The sequence below is a fragment of the Cnephaeus nilssonii genome (genome assembly GCF_951640355.1).
Source record: "Cnephaeus nilssonii genome assembly, chromosome: 7".
NCBI classification, from domain to species: domain Eukaryota; kingdom Metazoa; phylum Chordata; class Mammalia; order Chiroptera; family Vespertilionidae; genus Cnephaeus; species Cnephaeus nilssonii.
The window spans coordinates 48,002,352-48,022,341 of NC_137078.1; the positions used below are offsets into that span (position 1 = coordinate 48,002,352).

Below are 19,990 nucleotides of genomic sequence, written 5' to 3' on the forward strand. Positions count from 1 at the left end.
ATTCTACTGGATTATGTTGTACACTTCATTTTGGATGCCATTACTCTTTTTTTTTTCTTTTGATTGTGCTTTTTCACATTACCATGTTTTATACCTTCTGTTTCTTCTGTCCCTTTAATAAGATGCAGTAAAAGCATAACCTCTGTAGAACCTTTCCCTACCCCTTTCCTTTGATATTACCGTTGAAATTTGTACATTAAGCTTGTATAGCATTCATCGATTATAACTCATGTATGCTTTGTTTTATCTATTATTCCATCATTTTTCATTTGGAGTGCAATGGCTCCCTAACTAGTCCACATCAAGTCATTCTCTTTCTTACCTTCAGTCTGTTCTCCAAGCTACAGCCAGAATAACTTTTAAAAATGCAAATCTGATCATATGGCCCATGTACACCTTAATATTGCTCTAAGGATAAAGGACAAAATCTCTATTATGACCCCATAAACAAAGCCCTGCATACTTTGGCCCCTACCCGCATCCCCAGTTCTCTCTCTCAAGCTTTTAGTTATGCTCATCTTTTTTTAGTTTCTCAACACCTTTAAGCCCCACCTGCCATTAGGGCCCATATTTCCTTTGTCTGGAACTATCTTTCCTCTTTTCATCTTTTGGATCCTAACCCAAATGTCACTTCTCTAGGGAAACCTTCCCTAAACCTCTCCACACCATACCCCCCAGATTAGGTCATTTCCCCCTCTTATACTTTGTCATGATACTGTGTATCTTACCTTGATAGAATTTACACTTGATCTTAGCCAAAAGGCCGAGAAGCGATTACCTTGATAGAATTTATAGGTTGTCATCTGCTTAATATGTCTAGCACATTGGATAGTAACCTCTTTGGAGGCAAGTACTCTGATTGTTTTTGCCCAACATTGTATTCTGAGCACTCAGGACAGTGACTGGCACATGGTGCCCAATGAAGTGATGAGTGAATGAATGAATGAATGAATTACATTGTAGTGTAATGTGCAGCTTGTCTTCTGTATTGAACTCGGATTCTTGAGAGAAAGCAGCATGCTCTTCAATGATTTATTTTATTTTTTATTTTATTTTTTGTATTTATATAATCTCATAGATTATTTTTATTTATTTATTTTAATTACTTTATTGATTAAGGTATCAATGATTTTTAAATCACTTTACATTACATGGTATCTGGCACATAACGGGTGCTCCACTAATTATATGTAGAATGAATGAGTAACTTTGCAGTGCCTATATTGTCTAAAAAAGCACAAAAGAGTTTTGCTATCTCAACTTTTCCCCTAAAGTCCTAATGATCCAAGAATTTTGGAACTGGAAAGGACATTCAGCTCTCATTTTCTGCTTGAGGAAAATTAAGTCTAAAGAGCTGAATGACTTACCCTAGTCTCGCAGGTGAGGGATAGGATCTGGGCTAAAACTCAAATCTTCAAATCCCTAAACCAGTGCTTTATGCACTATAGCACATTGCTTTTTTAAAGCATATAGGTAGCTGTTGAGAATGGTTAAAAATAAATATGTGTGTGTGTATGTCTGTGTATGCACACACACATTTGAGTGATTTTTAAAAAAAATTCATTCCCCCTGAAATTTTCTTGCCAGTTGAAAATTAAAACAACTGACATAAGTTATACAATTACTAGGTTCCAGTCACCATTCCTATATTCTGTGAGTCAGGTAACGTCATTTTATAGATGGGGAAATGGAGATGCAGAGAAGTTAAACAGCTTTCCTAAGTTTATACAAGTAATAAGTAATAGGACCCAGATTTGGATCCAGGCAGTTTGACTGGTCTAGTAATACTGCTTGGGAGCAGATCTGAGGTCATTATGGTTTATATTCATTGTTCTTTTAATATATAATAAAAATCATGTTCATTAGGTATCTGGATGCTGAGGTTTTTAATGTTTCTTGCCAGCAAATACAATTCAGATTCACTTTAACAGATTAGTGAAGTGATACATGACAGCATGCCAGAGAATGTGCTCAATCAAATATATTGGTAAGTTCAAATGAAGTAATTGGAAGCACCCAGCGCAGAGTACGAATGAATATTGAATGAAATTTCAGCAGGAAGGTTATTAATTGTTATGTTTAGAATCAAGATATGAAATAAGTCATTCACAATTGGAAGACTGAATGGAAAACTAGAAGCATATAAGGAAGAGATGACTGGGATAAAAACAAACAGTCCCTCCCTAAAATAATGCCCCCTAACAGAAAAATAAAACTCTATTGGTCCTTCCTAAGGTCAAAAACTAGCATCTTTATAAACTTACATAATGATGACTTATTGCTATTATAACTGTAAAAACTCCATGAATCTTGACTGTCCTTTACCAGTCTTTACTCTGGGAAATGTGGCTTTCTTCTAATCTTTTTGCTATTATTTGACTGTTAGGAACAAGCTGAGCAGTTCTTTAGAAGTGGCCACACAAACAACTGGGCTGTTTTGGTAAGTAAATTCTATGAAGGCATACCATGCTATTCACTTAGATATGTGTCTGAAAAATTTTGTGTGAATCAAAATTTTGAAAATAAAATTTATTGTATCATATTACAAATTGGTTCAGACATACATTATACTATTTCTGCTCAAGTTAGGGAACCTGTAGATTCTTTGCTACTGATGGGTGGTGATTTTGTTTCTAGCTTTTTGGTTTTGGCTAATACAGGTAGTGTTATAGTGAAAATCCTTAAGTACATATTTTTGCATACTGATAGGAGCTAAATCAAAAGATAAGTACATTTTCAAACTTGATGTATATTGCATATTACCCTTTTAGGAGATTTATTTTAGTTTATGTTCCCATCAGTAGAATATGAGTATTCATTTCCCTGCACTTTTGCCAATTCTATGAATTGCCAGACTTTTGGATACCTATCACTTTGATTCGTGCTTTTTAAATTATGATAGAAGTTGAGCATCTTTGAGAGTTTTATTGTCCATTTTTAATACTCTTGCTCTCATCCTTTGCCTATTTTTCAAAATCGGGTTATTGTGTTATGATTGTTTCAAGTTTTTCATTTAAGTTAGGATTTTATGCTATTTTTCACATATGAAGTTTTACTTTTTTATGTAGTAAAAAATTTTAGTTTTTTTCTTATTGGATTCTAAGTTGAACATTTATTTTAATAAAAAAACTTGTAGTTCCTCTCTGTTTGCAGGGCAAGAACATTTATGCTATTCTCAAAACTGTCGAACTTACACTATTAGCAGAGGCATGTGGTAGGAGGTAGGAGGGTGCTTGATGGGTAGGTATATTAATACTTGACCCCAATCTCTGTTACCTCTTTTGGAATGGATTCTCAAGAGGGCTGACTTTTGAGATATGGCATTAGATTTTTCTAGTTCTTTTGATATCATTTTTAGGAATCTTTTTTTAAAATGCCATTTTGTGTCACTTTAGAACTTGTATTTTTTATATAAGTATATAAAAAATAATTGCAAAGCATTCTACAAGGAGTTTTTAAGTGTAAAACTGGTTTGCATTGTTTCTAGTTTTCTGTTCAGTTTAACAGCTTTATAGCAAACACATTACGTACATATAAAACTGTTTTGTATGTTATGCCTATTTTATAATTTTCACAACTAAAATTAGGAAGAAATCTAGAGTAAAAGGAATATTATATAACCCAATTCTGTGATGGTATTATGCACACTATCTTTGATTTTAAAGAATTGAATCTTTTAGAAACAGGAACTTTCTAGAGTCACAGAAATTGAGGGTAACTAAGTTGGGTCACTATTTGATTGAATTCCCCAAAGATTTTTTTTCTCTTAAGCTGAGTGGCCTTTTTATTTAATGCTAGTTATAAAATACCTCTCTCGAGAGAGACTGGTTTTATTGACAATTCTTTATGAGCTTTGCTGTTTCTAAGCCTGAGTTAGGATATACTCGTTCTTTAGGCATCTCTATATCCTACCTACAGAGAAATAATTCTGTACCTTTGTGGCTTATTTTGATTCATAAAAATAACATATTGGTTTTAATACTTTAGGTGTGTACATCCCGATTCTGGTTTAATTATCGACATGTTGCAAATACACTTTCTGTGTATAGAAGTGTGAAGAGACTAGGGATTCCTGACAGGTAAGAATTCATAATAAAGGTAGCTTTGAACTTCAGTGAAAATCACTCTTAGATGATTGTTATTACATTTGCATTTTTGTGTTGTTTTTAAAAAAGATAAGGAAACTAAGTTTTTTTTTTTATTGTTGTTAGAACATACAACCATGTGTAACTTACTTAAGACCATAATGGCAAATTATATAAAACATCAATCAATACTAAGGTAAAAATTTTGATAAAGTACAATTATTTAGTGTCATTTATTTAATCATTAAATGCCTCAGTGTGGGGTTTTGATTGCAGACAACAGAAGACAATTCTGACTGGTTGAAGTAGAAAAGAAATTTATGGAGAGCATATTGATTAGTATGCTTCCCAAATTGATGGGAAGGCTGTAGCTGTAAATAATCAGAAATAGGGAAGACTAGGTAGCAGAGAAGACATTTCTAAAAACAATGACATAAAACCAGTCCAGTGACAGCAATGCAGCTGTGAATTGCTGAAGTCTAGACTCAGCTACTGCATAGCTACTACCATTGCCTTTGGAAACTTAATGTTGGTACTGCTGCCTGCTTCCAAAATCCAACCTTTGCTGTCCCAGCTTCTTAGTCTCTAGCTCTTAATTTAGAGCCCTTGGAATGATGTGATATTGTCAGCATAGATGAAGTGCCCTTGTTAGTGCTCCATGGGGGTTGGTGGGGCAAGAAAAACTATATGGCATTGTTAGCAGTTCTTTATTCCCTTTTTTGCTTCTATGGTATCCTGTGTATACTTTGATTATAACATGATTATACTAATTTAGTATGTTTCCCTTATCCTATACTAGAGGCTGGGTGCACAAATTTGTGCACCAGTGGGGTTCCTCGGCTGGGCCGAAACTGGTTCTCTGACATCCCCTGAGGGGTCCTGGATTGCCAGAGGGCACAGGCCAGGCCAAGGGACCCCACCAGTGCATGATCGGGGCCGGGGAGTGACATGGGAGGTTGGCCACCTGGGGAGGGGCCACGGATGGGCTCCAGGGCGTGTCCGGCCTGTCTCGCTCAGTCCCGATTGACTGGACCCCAGCAGCAAGCTAACCTACCAGTCGGAGCGTCTGCCCCCTTGTGGTCAGTGCATGTCATAGCAAGTGATTGAGTGGCCTTAGCATATCATTAGCATATTATGCTTTGATTGGTTGAATGGACACCCGGACGATGGGACACTTAGCATATTAGGCTTTTATTATATAGGGTTATATAAAAGCCTAATATACAAATCGACCGAACGGCGGAATGACCAGTGGAACAACCAGTCGCTATGATATGCACTGACCACCAAGGGGCAGATGCTCAACGCAGAAGGGAGGTGACCGGTGGTGGCGGTGGGCGGGGCCGGCGAGCGGGCGGCACCAGGCTGGCCAAGGTGGGTGCCAGCAGGGGCTCCCCAATCGCCCCACTGGTCACCCCACAGATTGGCCCTGATTGCTGGCCAGGCCCAGGGACCCTACCCCTGCACGAATTTCATGCACTGGGCCTCTAGTTAGATTGTAAAGTCCTTCAAGGGAACAAGGATTATATTTTATTTCACTTTGTACTTCCAGCATCTAGCACAGAGCCTGTCAGATAGTATGCTCAGTAAGTGTTGGATAAATAAACACAAGACTAGGAAATATTTTATCAGTTAGGCAAAGCAAGCACAGGTTTACACTTTAAAAGTAAAAACACTTTTATCGAAGAAATTGTGTTAGTCTACTTTTTAGCAAGTGTTAATCCGATATAAAAGACATTTTAATAAATAGGTTGCTATAATTTTATAATACTCTTTCAAAATATTGACTCAGGAAAAAGGGATTTCAGTGGTTATGAGCAAAAATAAAAACACATGCTCATAAGATCTTCACAACTGCCCTCCAGCCTGTTATTGTTTTACTAGGGGCCCGGTGCATGAAATTCGTGCACAGAGGGGTGTCCCACAGCCTGGCCTGCACCCTCTCCAATCCGGGACCCTTGGGGTCGGACGCCCCTCTCACAATCTGGGACTGCTGGCTCCTAACCACTTGCCTACCTGCCTGATCTCCCCTAACCGCCTCTGCCTGCTAGTCTGATGCCCTTAACGGCTCCCCTGATGGCCTGATTGCCCCCTAACTGAGCCTTGGGCCGCTAGGCAGCTGCCATTGGTGGCTTGCCTGAGCTTCGGGCCAGCCCTGGGTGTTTGGGCAGTCGCCATTCCTGGCTTGCCTGAGCTCACAGCCACCATTCCCGGCTTCCCTGAGCCTCGGGCAGGCCCTGGGCAGCAGCAGCCGCTGCGGCTTTGTCCAGAAGGACGTCCGGAAGGTCTCCTGGCCTAATTAGCATATTACCCTTTTATTAGTATAGATGCCTAATATTCGAGGAGGGCAGGTATCTTGCACTTTGTGCCATGCTTTCACCAAGATTTTTGTTATTATTTGCTTAGTTTGAACTTCCTGAAACATTTTACTATTTTTAGGAAATTTTTGGCCCTCAAATAATTGTTTTGGAATAAATTCCTATTTCATTACCTTCAATATGTTTAATATGCTTAAGGTGAGGAAGTGATAAGGCATTATTAAGTTGGGATTAGTTTTAAAGTTAGTATGTGAAGCAAAAATTGAGCCAAAATTATTTTTGAAAGTTTCTTTCATTTAGGGGTTGTTTTTTTGTCTCCTCATTTTGGCTGTTTGGGTTAGTGACTATGTATTAGGTAGATCCTCTACACTTCTCAATCTCTACTGTAGGACAGTGTTAAAGGCTGTTTCTGACTAATTAGATCAGGCAAAGACCATCTCTGCCTACAGACTGATAGGATTCTGACTTGAATTGCCCCCCAGGCAATCATCCTCTGGTGTGGCAAGTTTTTTTTCAACAAGGTGGGGCAGTTGCTCTGCCTGGAGGCTAATTATTCTTTTTAATCTCTTAAGTGGCCTCAAGGACAAGGTGTTTTCCAATAGGGTATGTCAACTGTCTTCCCCCCAGGCAAAGCAGATGTCTATGGGGGAAAGATGTCCTCTGCTGCCAGAGGGAATGACTCAGCCCAGGAAACTTGGGGTGTCTGCTTTCTGAGCTCTATCTTCTGAGTCCCCAGTCCTGGCTTCTGCTCTCACAGCTCCAGTCCACTTCACCCTTTCTCTGCCAGAGCACAAGGTGGGTGGCTCCACAGGGAATTTTGTGCATTGGCCTTTTAAGAAGGTGCCTGAATTTTCAGCTGCTTTTCACAGCCAGATGTTATGTGGGTACTGTCCTCAGTTTTGATGCTCTCTGCTGGGGACCCCAACTTGGGGATTAGATCCCAGAGTTCTCAGTGGCAACCTCCCACAGCTGAGATATCTCTCTGGGTCTTCAGTTGCTTTCTGTGGGCGCCCGGCCAGCCCTTTTGTGTCTCTGTCCATCCTACCAGTCTCTATGCAGTCTCCACTTTTACTCCTTAGGCATCAGGGTTCTCTCCTGTGAGTTCTCCGTTGATTGTTCAGGAATTTTTTCTGTATTTTAGTTGTAATTCCAGTTTGTTCCTGGGAGCATGTCTATATAGCATCCACTTACTCTGCCACCATTTTTAATCCCCTCGAAAGTTTCTTAAATAGCCCATAAAGTACAGCATAATATTGTCTTTCATCAGATGTAACACAGCCAGTTTTTTCTTCTTTGGTGGAGTACTTGATGAAGTGGTTTACTTAGGCCTAGGGGACATGTTATATGAAAAATATACATATCTTTAATACTAGACTTGTGATGCTCAAGCTGTGAGAAGCACATAGGAATTGAGATTGACTGAGGGAATATAGAATCATAGTTCCCATTTCATGATTACTTTGGGGAATAAACTTTGAGTGTTATGGTAGGTGAGATCTGTCTCTCCTTTTTTTTTCTTTTTAAAAAAGATTTACCTCTACTACGGGTTGGGTGGATATGAGTATTTATAATGATCCCTGTCTGATAAACTATTTCTATAATTAAATCAAGTAGCTTTTTGAACTATTTTTTCTTACTCTATATTTTAGTCATTATGTGAGATTAATATTTCTAATTTAAACATCTCATTCTTCATATATCCTTATTCATCAACTCTAGTGTATGCAAAATAGAGTTCAAATCCCTTATGGTGACGTGCATGGTTTTTGCAATCTGCTTCCAAATATGATATTCTAATAATTTAATTTCAATCCAGGCATTTTCTTCTTATAAGTCCATGAATTTGTCCCTGTCATTGCCTTATATTGGTCCTTCCACCAGTCTTTCTGTCATCTCTACTTTCTAGTTTTTCTATGCCCAAATTAAATCCATGCATTTTCTAAAACTTTCTTGGTTCTTCTTGCATAAATAATATTTTATTTATACTTGTACCATGGCATCTTTTTGTATGTATTGATCTTACTTCTTCCAGGCTGCTTCTGATACTATGTTTGTATTCCTCACAGTGCATTCTTTGGTATATTGTGCACAGTTAAATGAATGAATGGATGAATAGTATGCTTAAGACCCCCTAGCTAAGTGGAATCTGGTTGGTCTCGGCTAGAGAGGAAATATTTATAAATACTGCAAATTTATATTCTCTAAAAATCCTGTTTCTCAAATTGTACTGAGCTAAATGTGTTCTATAGTTGATTTTATAAACTACTAGAGGCCCAGTGCACGAAATTCCCAGCCTGCGCCCTCTCGCTGTCCAGGACCCCTCGGGGGATGTTCGCCTGCCAGTTTTCTTCTGACTACTTTTAAAATGTTCTCTGTCTTTTTTTTTGTTTGTTTGTAGTTTTCCTTTAATGCACCCAGGTATTAAGTTTCTTTCTCCTCGTAGTCCTTGCAGTCCAGGACCCCTCGGGGGATGTCCGACTGCCGGCTTAGGCCCGATCCCCGGAGATTGGGCCTAAGCGGGCAGTCGGACCTCCCTCTCGCAGTCTGGGACCCTTCGCTCCTTACCTCCTGCCTGCTTGCTGCTCCTTACTCTGAGCCTAGAGAGTGAGAAACCATCCAGGTCAGAGGAATCCAGAACAGTCACTAGGGGGAGCATCACTCAGAGTTCTCCCCACTGTGACGTGAGGCAATTCTTTGCTGTGCCTGTGGTTCGTACTTACATGTTTTACTTCCTGCTATATCATCAGGCTTTTAGTAAACCTGAGAAAGATAGTGCTTGCTTTTAAAAAAATCTTGGACAAATTATTGACTCTCTCTTAGCTTTAGTGCCCTTGTCTGTAAGATGGGGAAACAATACCTGCATGGGGTGAATCTACTTGGTTCATCAGTCTGGTTGGGAGTACAGACTAGATAGGAACAGTATGCCTATTAGTAGGAAAAGGAGAAAGAGCAGATGCTTGCATGAGTCATGTTAATGATAAAACACTGGGATCTGTAACATTCCACAAATTTTTAATGTTGACATATCTAAAACTATTTTTGAGTTCTATCATCTGCTAAAGCCTTATTCTCGACTTTCTGTAAAATTGTGTACCATTCCAATATTCATTCTCCTTGTTTGAACTAGTTTTAGTGATTCCTTGTAATTAAGAGAGCCAGACTAGAATAAGGTATGGGTAAAGGGTTAACAACACTCTTTGCTTTTACAAAAGAATTTGACTTTTGTTCACTTTGTAACTCTGTTCCCTTGGGTATGTTATAGAGGTAAGCAACATTACTTATGGAAAAAATGTTCCCTAAAGGTTAGATAACTGAGGAGAAAGCTATACCTTTGGGTGTCTCTGAATGTGATGATTCTTGTAATGAGGCTTGTTCCTTTTAAGGACCTTGAAAACTGTATCTATGGAGTTATTGCATAAGGTATTAACTTCAGTGGGGCATGAGGATTCTAAGCCAAAATGGATGTAAATCTCATTCCCTCATACCTGGGTTGTCACATGAAAGATCAAAGAAAACAGTTTGGGAGGATCACAAACACACATACATGCACTTATGCCATTCTATCAGCTACAGCCTCTTAGACTTGAAAGAATCCTGGACAGTTGTATGTGTTGTTGTGTAGATTGTTGTGAGGAATGCCTAATGCTTCCTGTCCGGGGTGGGCAAAAGTAGGCTTATAGTTGTGAGTATGAAAAACACAGAGTTTATTCTTGTATTATTATTTATTAATTATTGTATTATTTTCTATATGAACAACTGTAAACCTGTTGCCACACCCCATATTAGTTTTCTGCTGCTCTAACAAATTGCTGCAAATATAATGGCTAAAAGTCATACAGATTAGTTCTGGAGATCAGAAATCCAAATGAGTGTTGGGTCTGCATTCCTTCTGAAGGCTCTAGGGGTAAATCCATTTCCTGCCTTTTTCAACTGCTAGAGGCTGCCTGCTTTCCTTGGCCCCCAGCCCTGTTCTTCATTTCGAAAGCCAGCAGCATAGCATCTTCAGTGACTCTTCTGTTGTCACACTCTTCCTTCCTCTCTGCTTCTGCTGTCACATTGCCTTCTCAGACTCTGACCCACTTGCCTTCCTCTTATCAGGACCCGGCCTAGAGGTTACATTGGGCCTACCCAGATAATCCAGGATAATCTCCCCATCTCAGGATTCTTAATTTAGTCATCTGCAAAGTCCCCTTTAACCTTTAAAATTAACAGATTCATGGGACCTGGGGATTAGGACATGGCCCTGTTGGGGGTCATTATTCAGTCTACCACACTGTTTTACTGGCAAACATAATTTGCCTGTCTATATTTTATAACTGAATTTGATAATGAGTGTGGTCATCTTTTAAGTTTGACTGTTTAATGGAGCCTGTCAAGAAGATATCTGGTGGGTGTGGCAGAGAAGGAGTATTTGGAATACTGGAAAAGTGAGGAATCTCAAAACCCACGAGGAACTGGACAAGGGAATAGCCAACATTGTTAAATATGGAAATGTTGTATAAGAGGTACGCTCAGTTTCTTTTGAATCAGGTGAGTAGAATTATGGTTACAGTAGTTTGAAGAGTTAGTGGAAAGCAAAGAAGTAGGAAAAGTGACTGGAGGATGTTGATTGAAAAATAAAAGGGAGCATAGACTCAGGGGACTTAGAACCAAGGCAGATTTTTTATTTTGAGATAGAAGGAATTTATAGGTTGGGGGAAGATATCAAAAGAGAGGAAGAGTAAAAATAGGAAGAGAAGGATTAAAATTAATTTGGGGCTCTTAGTATCTGCATTGACTCCTCCATTAATGGTTTTGATTTTTTTTTTTGAACTAGGTTGCAAAATATTGGGAACCAATAAAAGGATCCTAATGCATTTGAGATCACAGGACTTAGGTGCTAGAATATACTTGCCGATTTGTATAATTTCTTCTGAAATGGGACACTAAAAGAGACAAGGGCAGGGGAGTAAATAGCTTCTAACAGAAAAAAAGACCCAAGTGCTTGGGTGGTGGCAACTTCAAAATAAGTCGGACTCAACTTGACATCCCACATGAAGAGTGGTGACAGCAGTATTTCTAAGAAACTTCTGAGGACTTATGATGCAGAATTGATAGAAATGATGTCATAATTCTGTCATGTTATGTCTGACTCTACATTTGTGAAACTAATTTTATTTCTTTGGAGGAAAGATATATCAGAGTTTTATATGAATGGTTTATAAGAATTTGACCTTAGCATGAATGGGAGGTTGTTCATTTCAGTAAAAATGTACCCTGACATTAAATCTTTACGCCCACCCATGAACTTATATTTAAAATTACATCTATCTCCAAGGCTTCAAATCATGAAATTCAGATGCTTTTTTAGAAAGTAAAACCCATATTAAGTAGAACTTAATTTACCTAAACTGTCAACTTTTCTAATGCCACGATCCTTTAATACAGTTCCTCATGCTGTGGTGACCCCCAACCATAAAATTATTTTCGTTGCTACTTCATAACTGTAATTTTGCTACTGTTAATGAATTGTAATGTAAATATCTGTGTTTTCCGATGGTCTTAGGCTCTACAGCAGCGGTTCTCAACCTGTGGGTCCATTTATTTATGTCTTCCTCTATCTCTTTTTTCAACATCCTGTAACTTTCTGAGTACAGGTCTTTTATCTCCTTAGTTAAGTTTATTCCTAGGTATCTTAATTTTTTGATGTAGTGGTAAATTGGATTGTATTTTTAGTTTCTCTTTCTGTGAGTTCATTGTTGGTGTATAAAAAAGTCATAGATTTCTGGGTGTTAATTTTATATCCTGCTACATTGTCAAATTCATTTATTAAGTCTAATAGTTTTTGATGGAGTCTTTTGGGTTTTCTATGTACAATATCATGTCATCTGTGAATAATGACAATTTTAATTCTTCTTTTCCAATTTGGATGCCTTTTATTCCTTCTTCTTGTCTGATTGCTATGGCTAGCACTTTCAGTACTATGTCAAACAGGAGTGGTGAAAGTGGGCATCCCTGTCTCGTTCCTGTTCTGAAGGGAAATTTTTAGTTTTTGCCCATTGAGTATGATGTTGGCTGTAGGTTTGTCATATAAGGCTTTTATTATGTTGAGAAATGATCCCTCTATTCCCACTTTGCTGAGAGTTTTTATCAGGAAAGGGTGTTGGGTTTTGTCAAATGCTTTTTCTGCATCGATTGATATGATTATGTGATTTTTTCTCTCAATTTGTTTATGTCATGTATCATGTTTATTGATTTGTGAATATTGTGTCAGCCTTGCATCCCTGGAATAAATCCCACTTGGTCATGGTGTATGATCTTTCTAATGTAATGCTGGATCCGATGTGCTAGAATTTTGTTGAGGATTTTAGCATCCATGATCATTAGGGATATTGGCCTGTAATTCTCTTTCTTTGAAGTGTCTTTATCTGGTTTTGGGATTAGGGAAATGCTAGCTTCATAAAAAGAGCTTGGAAGTGTTGCTTCCTCTTGAATTTTTTGAATAGTCTGTGGAGGATAGTTTTTAGTTCTTCTTTGAATGTTTGATAAAACTCCCCAGTAAAGCCGTCTGGACCAGGGCTTTTGTTTGCTGGAAGTTTTTTTTATTACTGCTTCAATTTCATCAGTAGTTACAGGCCTTTTCAGGTTTTTTGATTCTTCCTGATTGAGTTTTGGAAGATTGTATTTTTCTAGGAATATGCACATTTTGTCTAGGTTGTCCATTTTGTTGGAATAGAGTTGTTTGTAGTATTTTTTTTTTTTCACAATTCTTTGTATGTCTGTGTGGTCGGTTGTTACTTCACCTCTTTCATTTCTGATTTTGTTTATTTGGGTCTTCTCTCTTTGTTCCTGGTGAGCCTGGCTAGAGGTTCATCAATCTTGTTTATCCTTCCAAAGAATCAGCTCTTGGTTTTATTGATAACTGTATTTTTTTGGTTGATCTTCTGTATTTTTTTGGTCTCTATGTCATTGATTTCTGCTCTTATTTTTATTATTTCCTTCCTTCTACTTACTCTGGGCTTTTCTTGTTGCTCTTTTTCTAATTATTTAAGTTGAAGGGTTAGATAATTTATTACCATTTTTTCTTGTTTTTTGAGGTAGGCTTGTAGAGGTATGAACTTCCCTCTCAGGACTGCTTTCACTGTGTCCCAGAGATTTTGGATTGTTGTGTTTTCATTGTCATTTGTTTCCAGGATACTTTTTATTTCTTATTTGATCTCCTTGGTAACCCAATCATTGTTTGATAGCATGCTATTTAGCCTCCAGGTGTTTGCTTTTTTTTCATTGTTTTTATTGTAGTTGATTTCTAATTTTATGCCATTGTGATCTGAGAAGATGCTTGGTATGATTTCTGTCTTCTTGAATTTGAAGAGACTTTGCCTGTGTCCCAATATGCATTTTATCTTTGAAAATGTCCCATGTGCACTTGAGAAGAATGTGTAATCTGTTGCTTTGGGATGAAATGTTCTGAAGATGTCAATTAATTCCATCTGATTTAGTGAGTCATTTAACATTGCTGTTTCTTTGCGGATTTTTTGTTTAGAGGATTTATCCAGTGGTGTCAATGGGGTATTAAAGTCCCCTACCCTGATTGTATTGCTGTCAATCTCTCCCTTGATGTCTTCCAGAAGTATTTTTATGTATTTGGTTGCTCCTGTGTTGGGGACATATATGTTTATCAGAGTTATATCCTCTTGTTGAATTGCTCCCTTTAGTATGATGAAGTGGCCCTCCTTATCTCTTATTGTGGCCTTCACTTTGAGGTCTATTTTGTCAGATGTAAGTATTGCTGCTCCAGCTTTTTTTCTTCAGTATTAGTCTGTGTGAGTCCTTTGTTTTGAGTTGGGTCTCTTGTAGTCAGCAAATATATGGGTCATGTTTTCTTATCCATTCAGCTACCCTATGTCTTTTAATTGGAGCATTTAGTCCATTTACATTTAAGGTTATTATTGATAGGTACTTGTTTGTAGCTATTTTTATTCTTTAGGTCTATGTTCCTTCTTATATTTCTATTTCTTCTTTTTACAGCAGTCTCTTTAGCATTTCTTGCATTGCTGGCTTGGTGGTAATAAACTCCTTCAGTCTCTTTTGTCTGTGAAGCTCCTGATTTCACCTTCAATTTTAAAGGATAGACTTGCTGGGTATAGTATTCTTGGATTCAGCCCCTTGGTTTGCATCACTTTATATATTTCATTCCATTCCCTTCTGGCCTAATGTGTTTCTGTTGAGAAATCAGTTGATAGTCTAATGGGAGATTCCTTGTACGTAACTTTATGTCAGCCTTTAAGATTCTTACTTTGTCATTGTTGTTTGCCAATTTAATGATGATGTGTATGATGTGGGTCTTTTTGGGTTCATCTTGTTTGGGGCTCTGTGTGCTTCTTGGACTTGTGTGGCTTTTTTCTTCCCAACATCAGTGAAGTTTTCTGTCATTATTTCTTCAAACAGGTTACCTATTCCTTGCTCAGCTTCCTCTCCTTCTGACACCCCTATTATCCAGATGATGTTTCGTTTCGTGTTGTCCCAAAGCTCCCTTAGGCTCTCGTTCTGCTTTTTAAGTTGTTTTTTTTCCAGTTGGTGCTCTGCTTGTGTGTTTTTTTCTACCTTGTCTTCTAACTTGCTGATGCGGTCCTCAGCCTCTTCTAGTCTACTGTTGAAGCCTTCCATTGTGTTCTTTATTGCAGCTATGTCATTCTTCATTTCCTCTTGACTCCTTTTCATGTTGGTGACATTCTCATTCAGCTCCTTATAATTCTCATTGAGTTGTGTGTATTTGTCATCCAGACATTTGAGTATCCTTATACCCATTACTCTGAATTCTTTTTCTGACAAATTACTTGCCTCCATTTCTTTTAATTCCTTTTCTTTCCTTTTGGGATTGCTTTTTTGTCCCCCCTTTTTTGCTATAATGTTTTAATTGTTTCTATGCCTTAGATGCAACTTCTTTGCTACCCAGGGTTTTTTTTTGGGGTGGTGCTATGTAGTTGGTGATCTTGGGGACCCAGTTGTGCAGTCCTGAGCTTGGTGATCTAGTGGAGCCCCTACTTGAGGTATTTGGGTTCTCCTGATGTAGTTGATTGTTGAATGTTAGTTTCTCATTTGTGGATGAAGTCTTGTCATGGATTGTCTGGCAATGTGCCTTACCCCTGGCCTCGTTGTGCAAGCTGTTGTGGATGTGACATGGTTCTGGCTCTTGTGGAAAGGGTTGCCTAGGGTCTCACTGGTATGTGCTCACTGTGAGATGCCGGAGTCCATGGCCTGGGAGAAAGGGGTCTTGGGGCCTGAGGCTCAGGTATTGTGACTTTGACCGGTGTTGTGTCACTCTTGCTGGGGTAGTGTCACTCTGCAACTCACTACGAGAGTCCTGGAGCTCCTGACGGTGTGAGGCAGCTGTCCTGTAGTCTGCAGTTGAGACAGTGGGACTCTGGCCAGAGTGATTTCCCTCTGCGAATCACGAGGGGGTCCAGGAGCCAGCAGCTGGGGATATGGAAATTTCGGAGTCTGTGGCTGAAACAGCATGACCTTTTCCGGGGAAGCAAGTCCTCAGTAACTCACCTAGGTGTCCAGGAGCATGCAGCTGGGAGGAGGAAGTCCCTCTGCTTAGGGAGCCGTGTGCCTTTGTTTGGATATGTGTGCCCAGCGGCGGCTCACAGAGGCACCCAGGAGCTGCCTGCCTGGGCGACACGGTGTTTGGAGGTCAACAGCTGGGGTGGGGGAAGTCCCAGTTCCTGTTGTGGGACCGTGCACCCTTGGTTAGGTACATGCGTGCCCAGTGACGGCTCACAGAGGCACCCAGGAGCTCTGTGAGCTGTCACTGGGCACGCATGTACCTAACCAGTCCCTGGTTGGCAGGATTGTGGGCGCGGGGGGGGGGGGGGGGGCACGTGCTGGAGTGGTGTCACCACGGTGTCTGGGGGTCAGCAGCCGGGGAGGGAGAAGTCTGAGTTTCTGCTGTGGGAGCTGTGCGCCCTTGGAGGTGGATGTCCTGGGGTCAGCAGGTCTGTGGGCGAGGCAGCACCACTTTGTCTAGTGTGGCTGCAGGGTCCCGGGCAGTGTCCAAGGCCAGTCTGGGTGGTGTTGATAATGGGTTCCAAGATGGTGTGGGCTCCATGCCCGAGCCCCGCGGCCTGGGGAGTGCCCGCCTGTCCAGGAGAGCCTGGTCTGCCAGCCCCTGATACTCCTACAGGATCTAACTGTTTCTCACTCACATACATACACACACACACACACACACACACACACACACACACACACCACACACCACACATTCACGCACTGCCCTTTCACCCCCTCACTCACACCTTCTACCTCACCTTTGTCCTGCTAGCCACCATCTTGCCTTGTCCCCAAATAAGATCTTATTAGAAGATTATTCTACAACTATATTTTAGGGTTTATTCTAGGCAAATAAAATCTAACTTTATATAATTCTGTCTATAATGTTACATTTAATAAAAATAGATAATCAGATATTCAAATGTTAATTTTGTACACTGATAAAGATTGTTTAGTAGATTATACTTAGTTAAGAAAGTAGTTTCATAGATATTGTCTTTTTTCATTTCATTAATTATTTAGATGTTTAAACTTTTTATTTTATTGATCTTAGAGAGAGGAGGGAGGAGGAAGAGACACACACACACACACACACACACACACACATCGATGTGAAAGGGAAACATTGATCAGTTGCCTTTGCATGTGCTTTGACTGAGGATCAAACCTGCAACCTAGGTATGTGCCCTGACTGGGATTCTTACTCACCACCTTTTGATGTTCAGGACCATGCTCCAACCAACTGAGCCATGCTGGCCAGGGCTAGATGTTTAACTCTTGCACTAGGTTTCTATAAACTTGTGAACATTGACAATTTATTTCTCCCACAGAACTATAACCATACATTACAAGATTGTATATATAACTAACATTAGAACACAGCACCATTTGATCAATTACATAATAAATTGTCAAGTATCCAAATATTGAGTTACACTGCTCAAGAAGCATATAAAAATTAGACATCTGCTCAGTTACTAGCAGAAACCCACTTTTTAAAAAAAATGTATTTTTATTGATTTTTTAGAGAGAGGAAGGGAGAGGGATGGAGAGATAGAGAAATCAATGAGAGAGAAATATTGATTGGCTGCCTCCTACAAGCCCCCTATTGGGGATTGAGCATGGGGGAAACTTAGGGGCGATTAGGCTGGCAGGAGGGACAGTGAGGGGTGACTAGGCTGACGGGGAGGGGGCATTTAGGAGCGACCAGGTCGGCAGGGAGGGAGCAGTTGGGGGCGACCTGGCTGGCAGCGGGAGGCAGTTAGGGGCAACCATGCCAGCGGGGAGGTGGGGGCAGTTAAGGGCGATCGGGCTGGCACGCAGAGACAGTGAGGGGCGATCAGGCTGGCAGGGGGGCAGTTAGGGGTGACCAGGTAGGCAGGCAGGTGAGCGATTAGGAGCCAGTGGTCCATGATTGTGAGAGGGATGTCTGCTGGTTTAGGCCCAATCCCTGGGATCGGGCCTAAACCGGCAGTCGGACATCCCCCTAGACGGTGCAGACTGGCCTGAGGGGAGGCCCCCCCCCGCCCATGCACGAATTTAATGCACTGGGCCTCTAGTATAATTTCTATTGCTCAATAATTATATAATAAGGAAGTGCACTGAGGCTTAATCCATCTAGGTCAGAACCGGCAAATGTTGTGCATATTTCCATCCAACACTTTTGTGTACAGGTTAACTGCTCTTATGTGGCTTCCTGGTGAGATAGTAATGAATTTTTAAATTTCTCTTGTTCTTGTAAAGGTTATGCTGTGCTTGGCAGTAATCTTCATTGTCCTTCAGAAACTCCATAAATGTGTGATGACAAAAAGGGAATATGTTTACTAATGGAAAATTGCAGCTTAATCATACAGTGGGTACCAAGGAGGCAGTGACATAGGTGCAGTGGTTGTGGCCACAAGGCAGGGGGTCCACAGTGGTCAGCTGCAGGGTGGAGGTAGTGCAGGTGTTGACAGAGGCACCAGGCCGGAATTAGGTTTTGAAAAATAATTAATTCAATTTCTCAAGCATTCTTAGTCAGATTTATTGTAATTAAAAAAGGATTTTGGGAAGACTTTTCAGTTTTTTAAAGGTAAAAATGGACTTAAAATCTATAGCTATAAAATTAAATGATTTGTTTATTTAAAATTTAAGTATTTGTAATGAAGTTTAAAGCATAAGTACTATATCTTGGAAATAATGTATGATATAACGCTTGTCATGTGCTTATTTTATTAATGCAGTGCTTAAAATATATCCAGTACTCAGTACATGTTAGTTATCATTGTATTAAACGAAAACACATGTGACTTTGAATACATGAGCCTTTAGCTAGCTAGTTGTACCTTCATGTAATATGTATGCTGCTATTGACTTCCTGTCTCTACAATGCAGTTTTTTAAATTTTATTTCTAATAAAATCAGTTCAAAATACCTGGCATCATATAATCTAGTAATGCCATTTGACATTTGGCAAGTTGAATGTAATTCATAAAATCTTAGTTGTCTAGCACCTGCTGCTTCTAGAATTGTTATGATTTTCTTCATAGAGCATAGTGGCGAGATTTATTAACTTGGAGGTTCCTCAACACATGGAAGAGGAGAAAGGAAAGTCTAAAAGTGAATTACTCTGGCATCAAGCTAATGATGATATAACAAAATTTGTTGCATTTGCTTGGTCCAACAGTCATTAAATTCCTGAAGAAGCAATAATATACAGAGTATTATAGAATAATTTATGTCAGGAAAAAAAAAGTGACACCTTTGAGTAGGAACCCTGAGATTTAAGAGAGCATCAAAGATGCCTTTGATCCTCAGTCTGCTGCTTTAATCAGTTACTGTTCTAGATTGGAATGAGGATGTTATTGAAGATAAGACTGGTGATCCTACCTCTGGTAGCTAAAAATGCTCTATGGTAGTACTACCTGATTAGTAGCATGGTTTTAGAATGTATAAACATTCTAAAACCATGCTACATTTAGCAGTTTTAACTGAACAGTTTAGAAACATTTGACCAATAGTACTTTATTTAAATTTCATTCAGTGAGAATTTTTTATTAAGGTAATATCAGTGTATCATAATTGAAAAGTTATCATTTCTGAAATTTCACACTCTAATGGTTTATGCTAGTAAAATGTTATTCATCTATATAAAATGTATGTATATACACACACATATATATACACATACATATATATATATGTGTATATATACACACACACATATATCTCACACACACACACACACACACACACACACACACACACACACACATATACACGTATACCACTGGTTATTGGTTTTTGATTGGGCCAAGGAAAAATTTCAGGGATGTGTGAAAGAGTCCTAGCAGTCCTGATGTAGGGCTTACCTGTTCCTTCAATGTTAGACAAACGTGATAAAGGGAAAGTATTTATTTTATTTTTATTTTTTAAAAATTTATTTATTGTCTAAAGTTTTACATATGTCTACTTTTTCCCCACTTAACCCCCCCTCCCCGCCCCCCGCACCCCCACAAGCCATTCCCACTCCGGGGAAGCCCCCACCGCTCCAATGTCTGTGTCCATTGGTTA

The 19,990-nt window shown here is 39.4% G+C and overlaps 1 protein-coding gene across 1 annotated transcript in view; it reads left to right on the forward strand.

The window, feature by feature from the left end:
* Nucleotides 1-19,990, forward strand: part of PIGK (phosphatidylinositol glycan anchor biosynthesis class K) — a 99,786-nt gene that overhangs the window by 1,275 nt on the left and 78,521 nt on the right. Inside the window, exons 2-3 of the mRNA XM_079777110.1 lie at nt 2,387-2,440; nt 3,988-4,079. Coding sequence (XP_079633236.1) covers nt 2,387-2,440; nt 3,988-4,079 — 146 coding nt within the window. The remainder of the gene's footprint in view (nt 1-2,386; nt 2,441-3,987; nt 4,080-19,990) is intronic.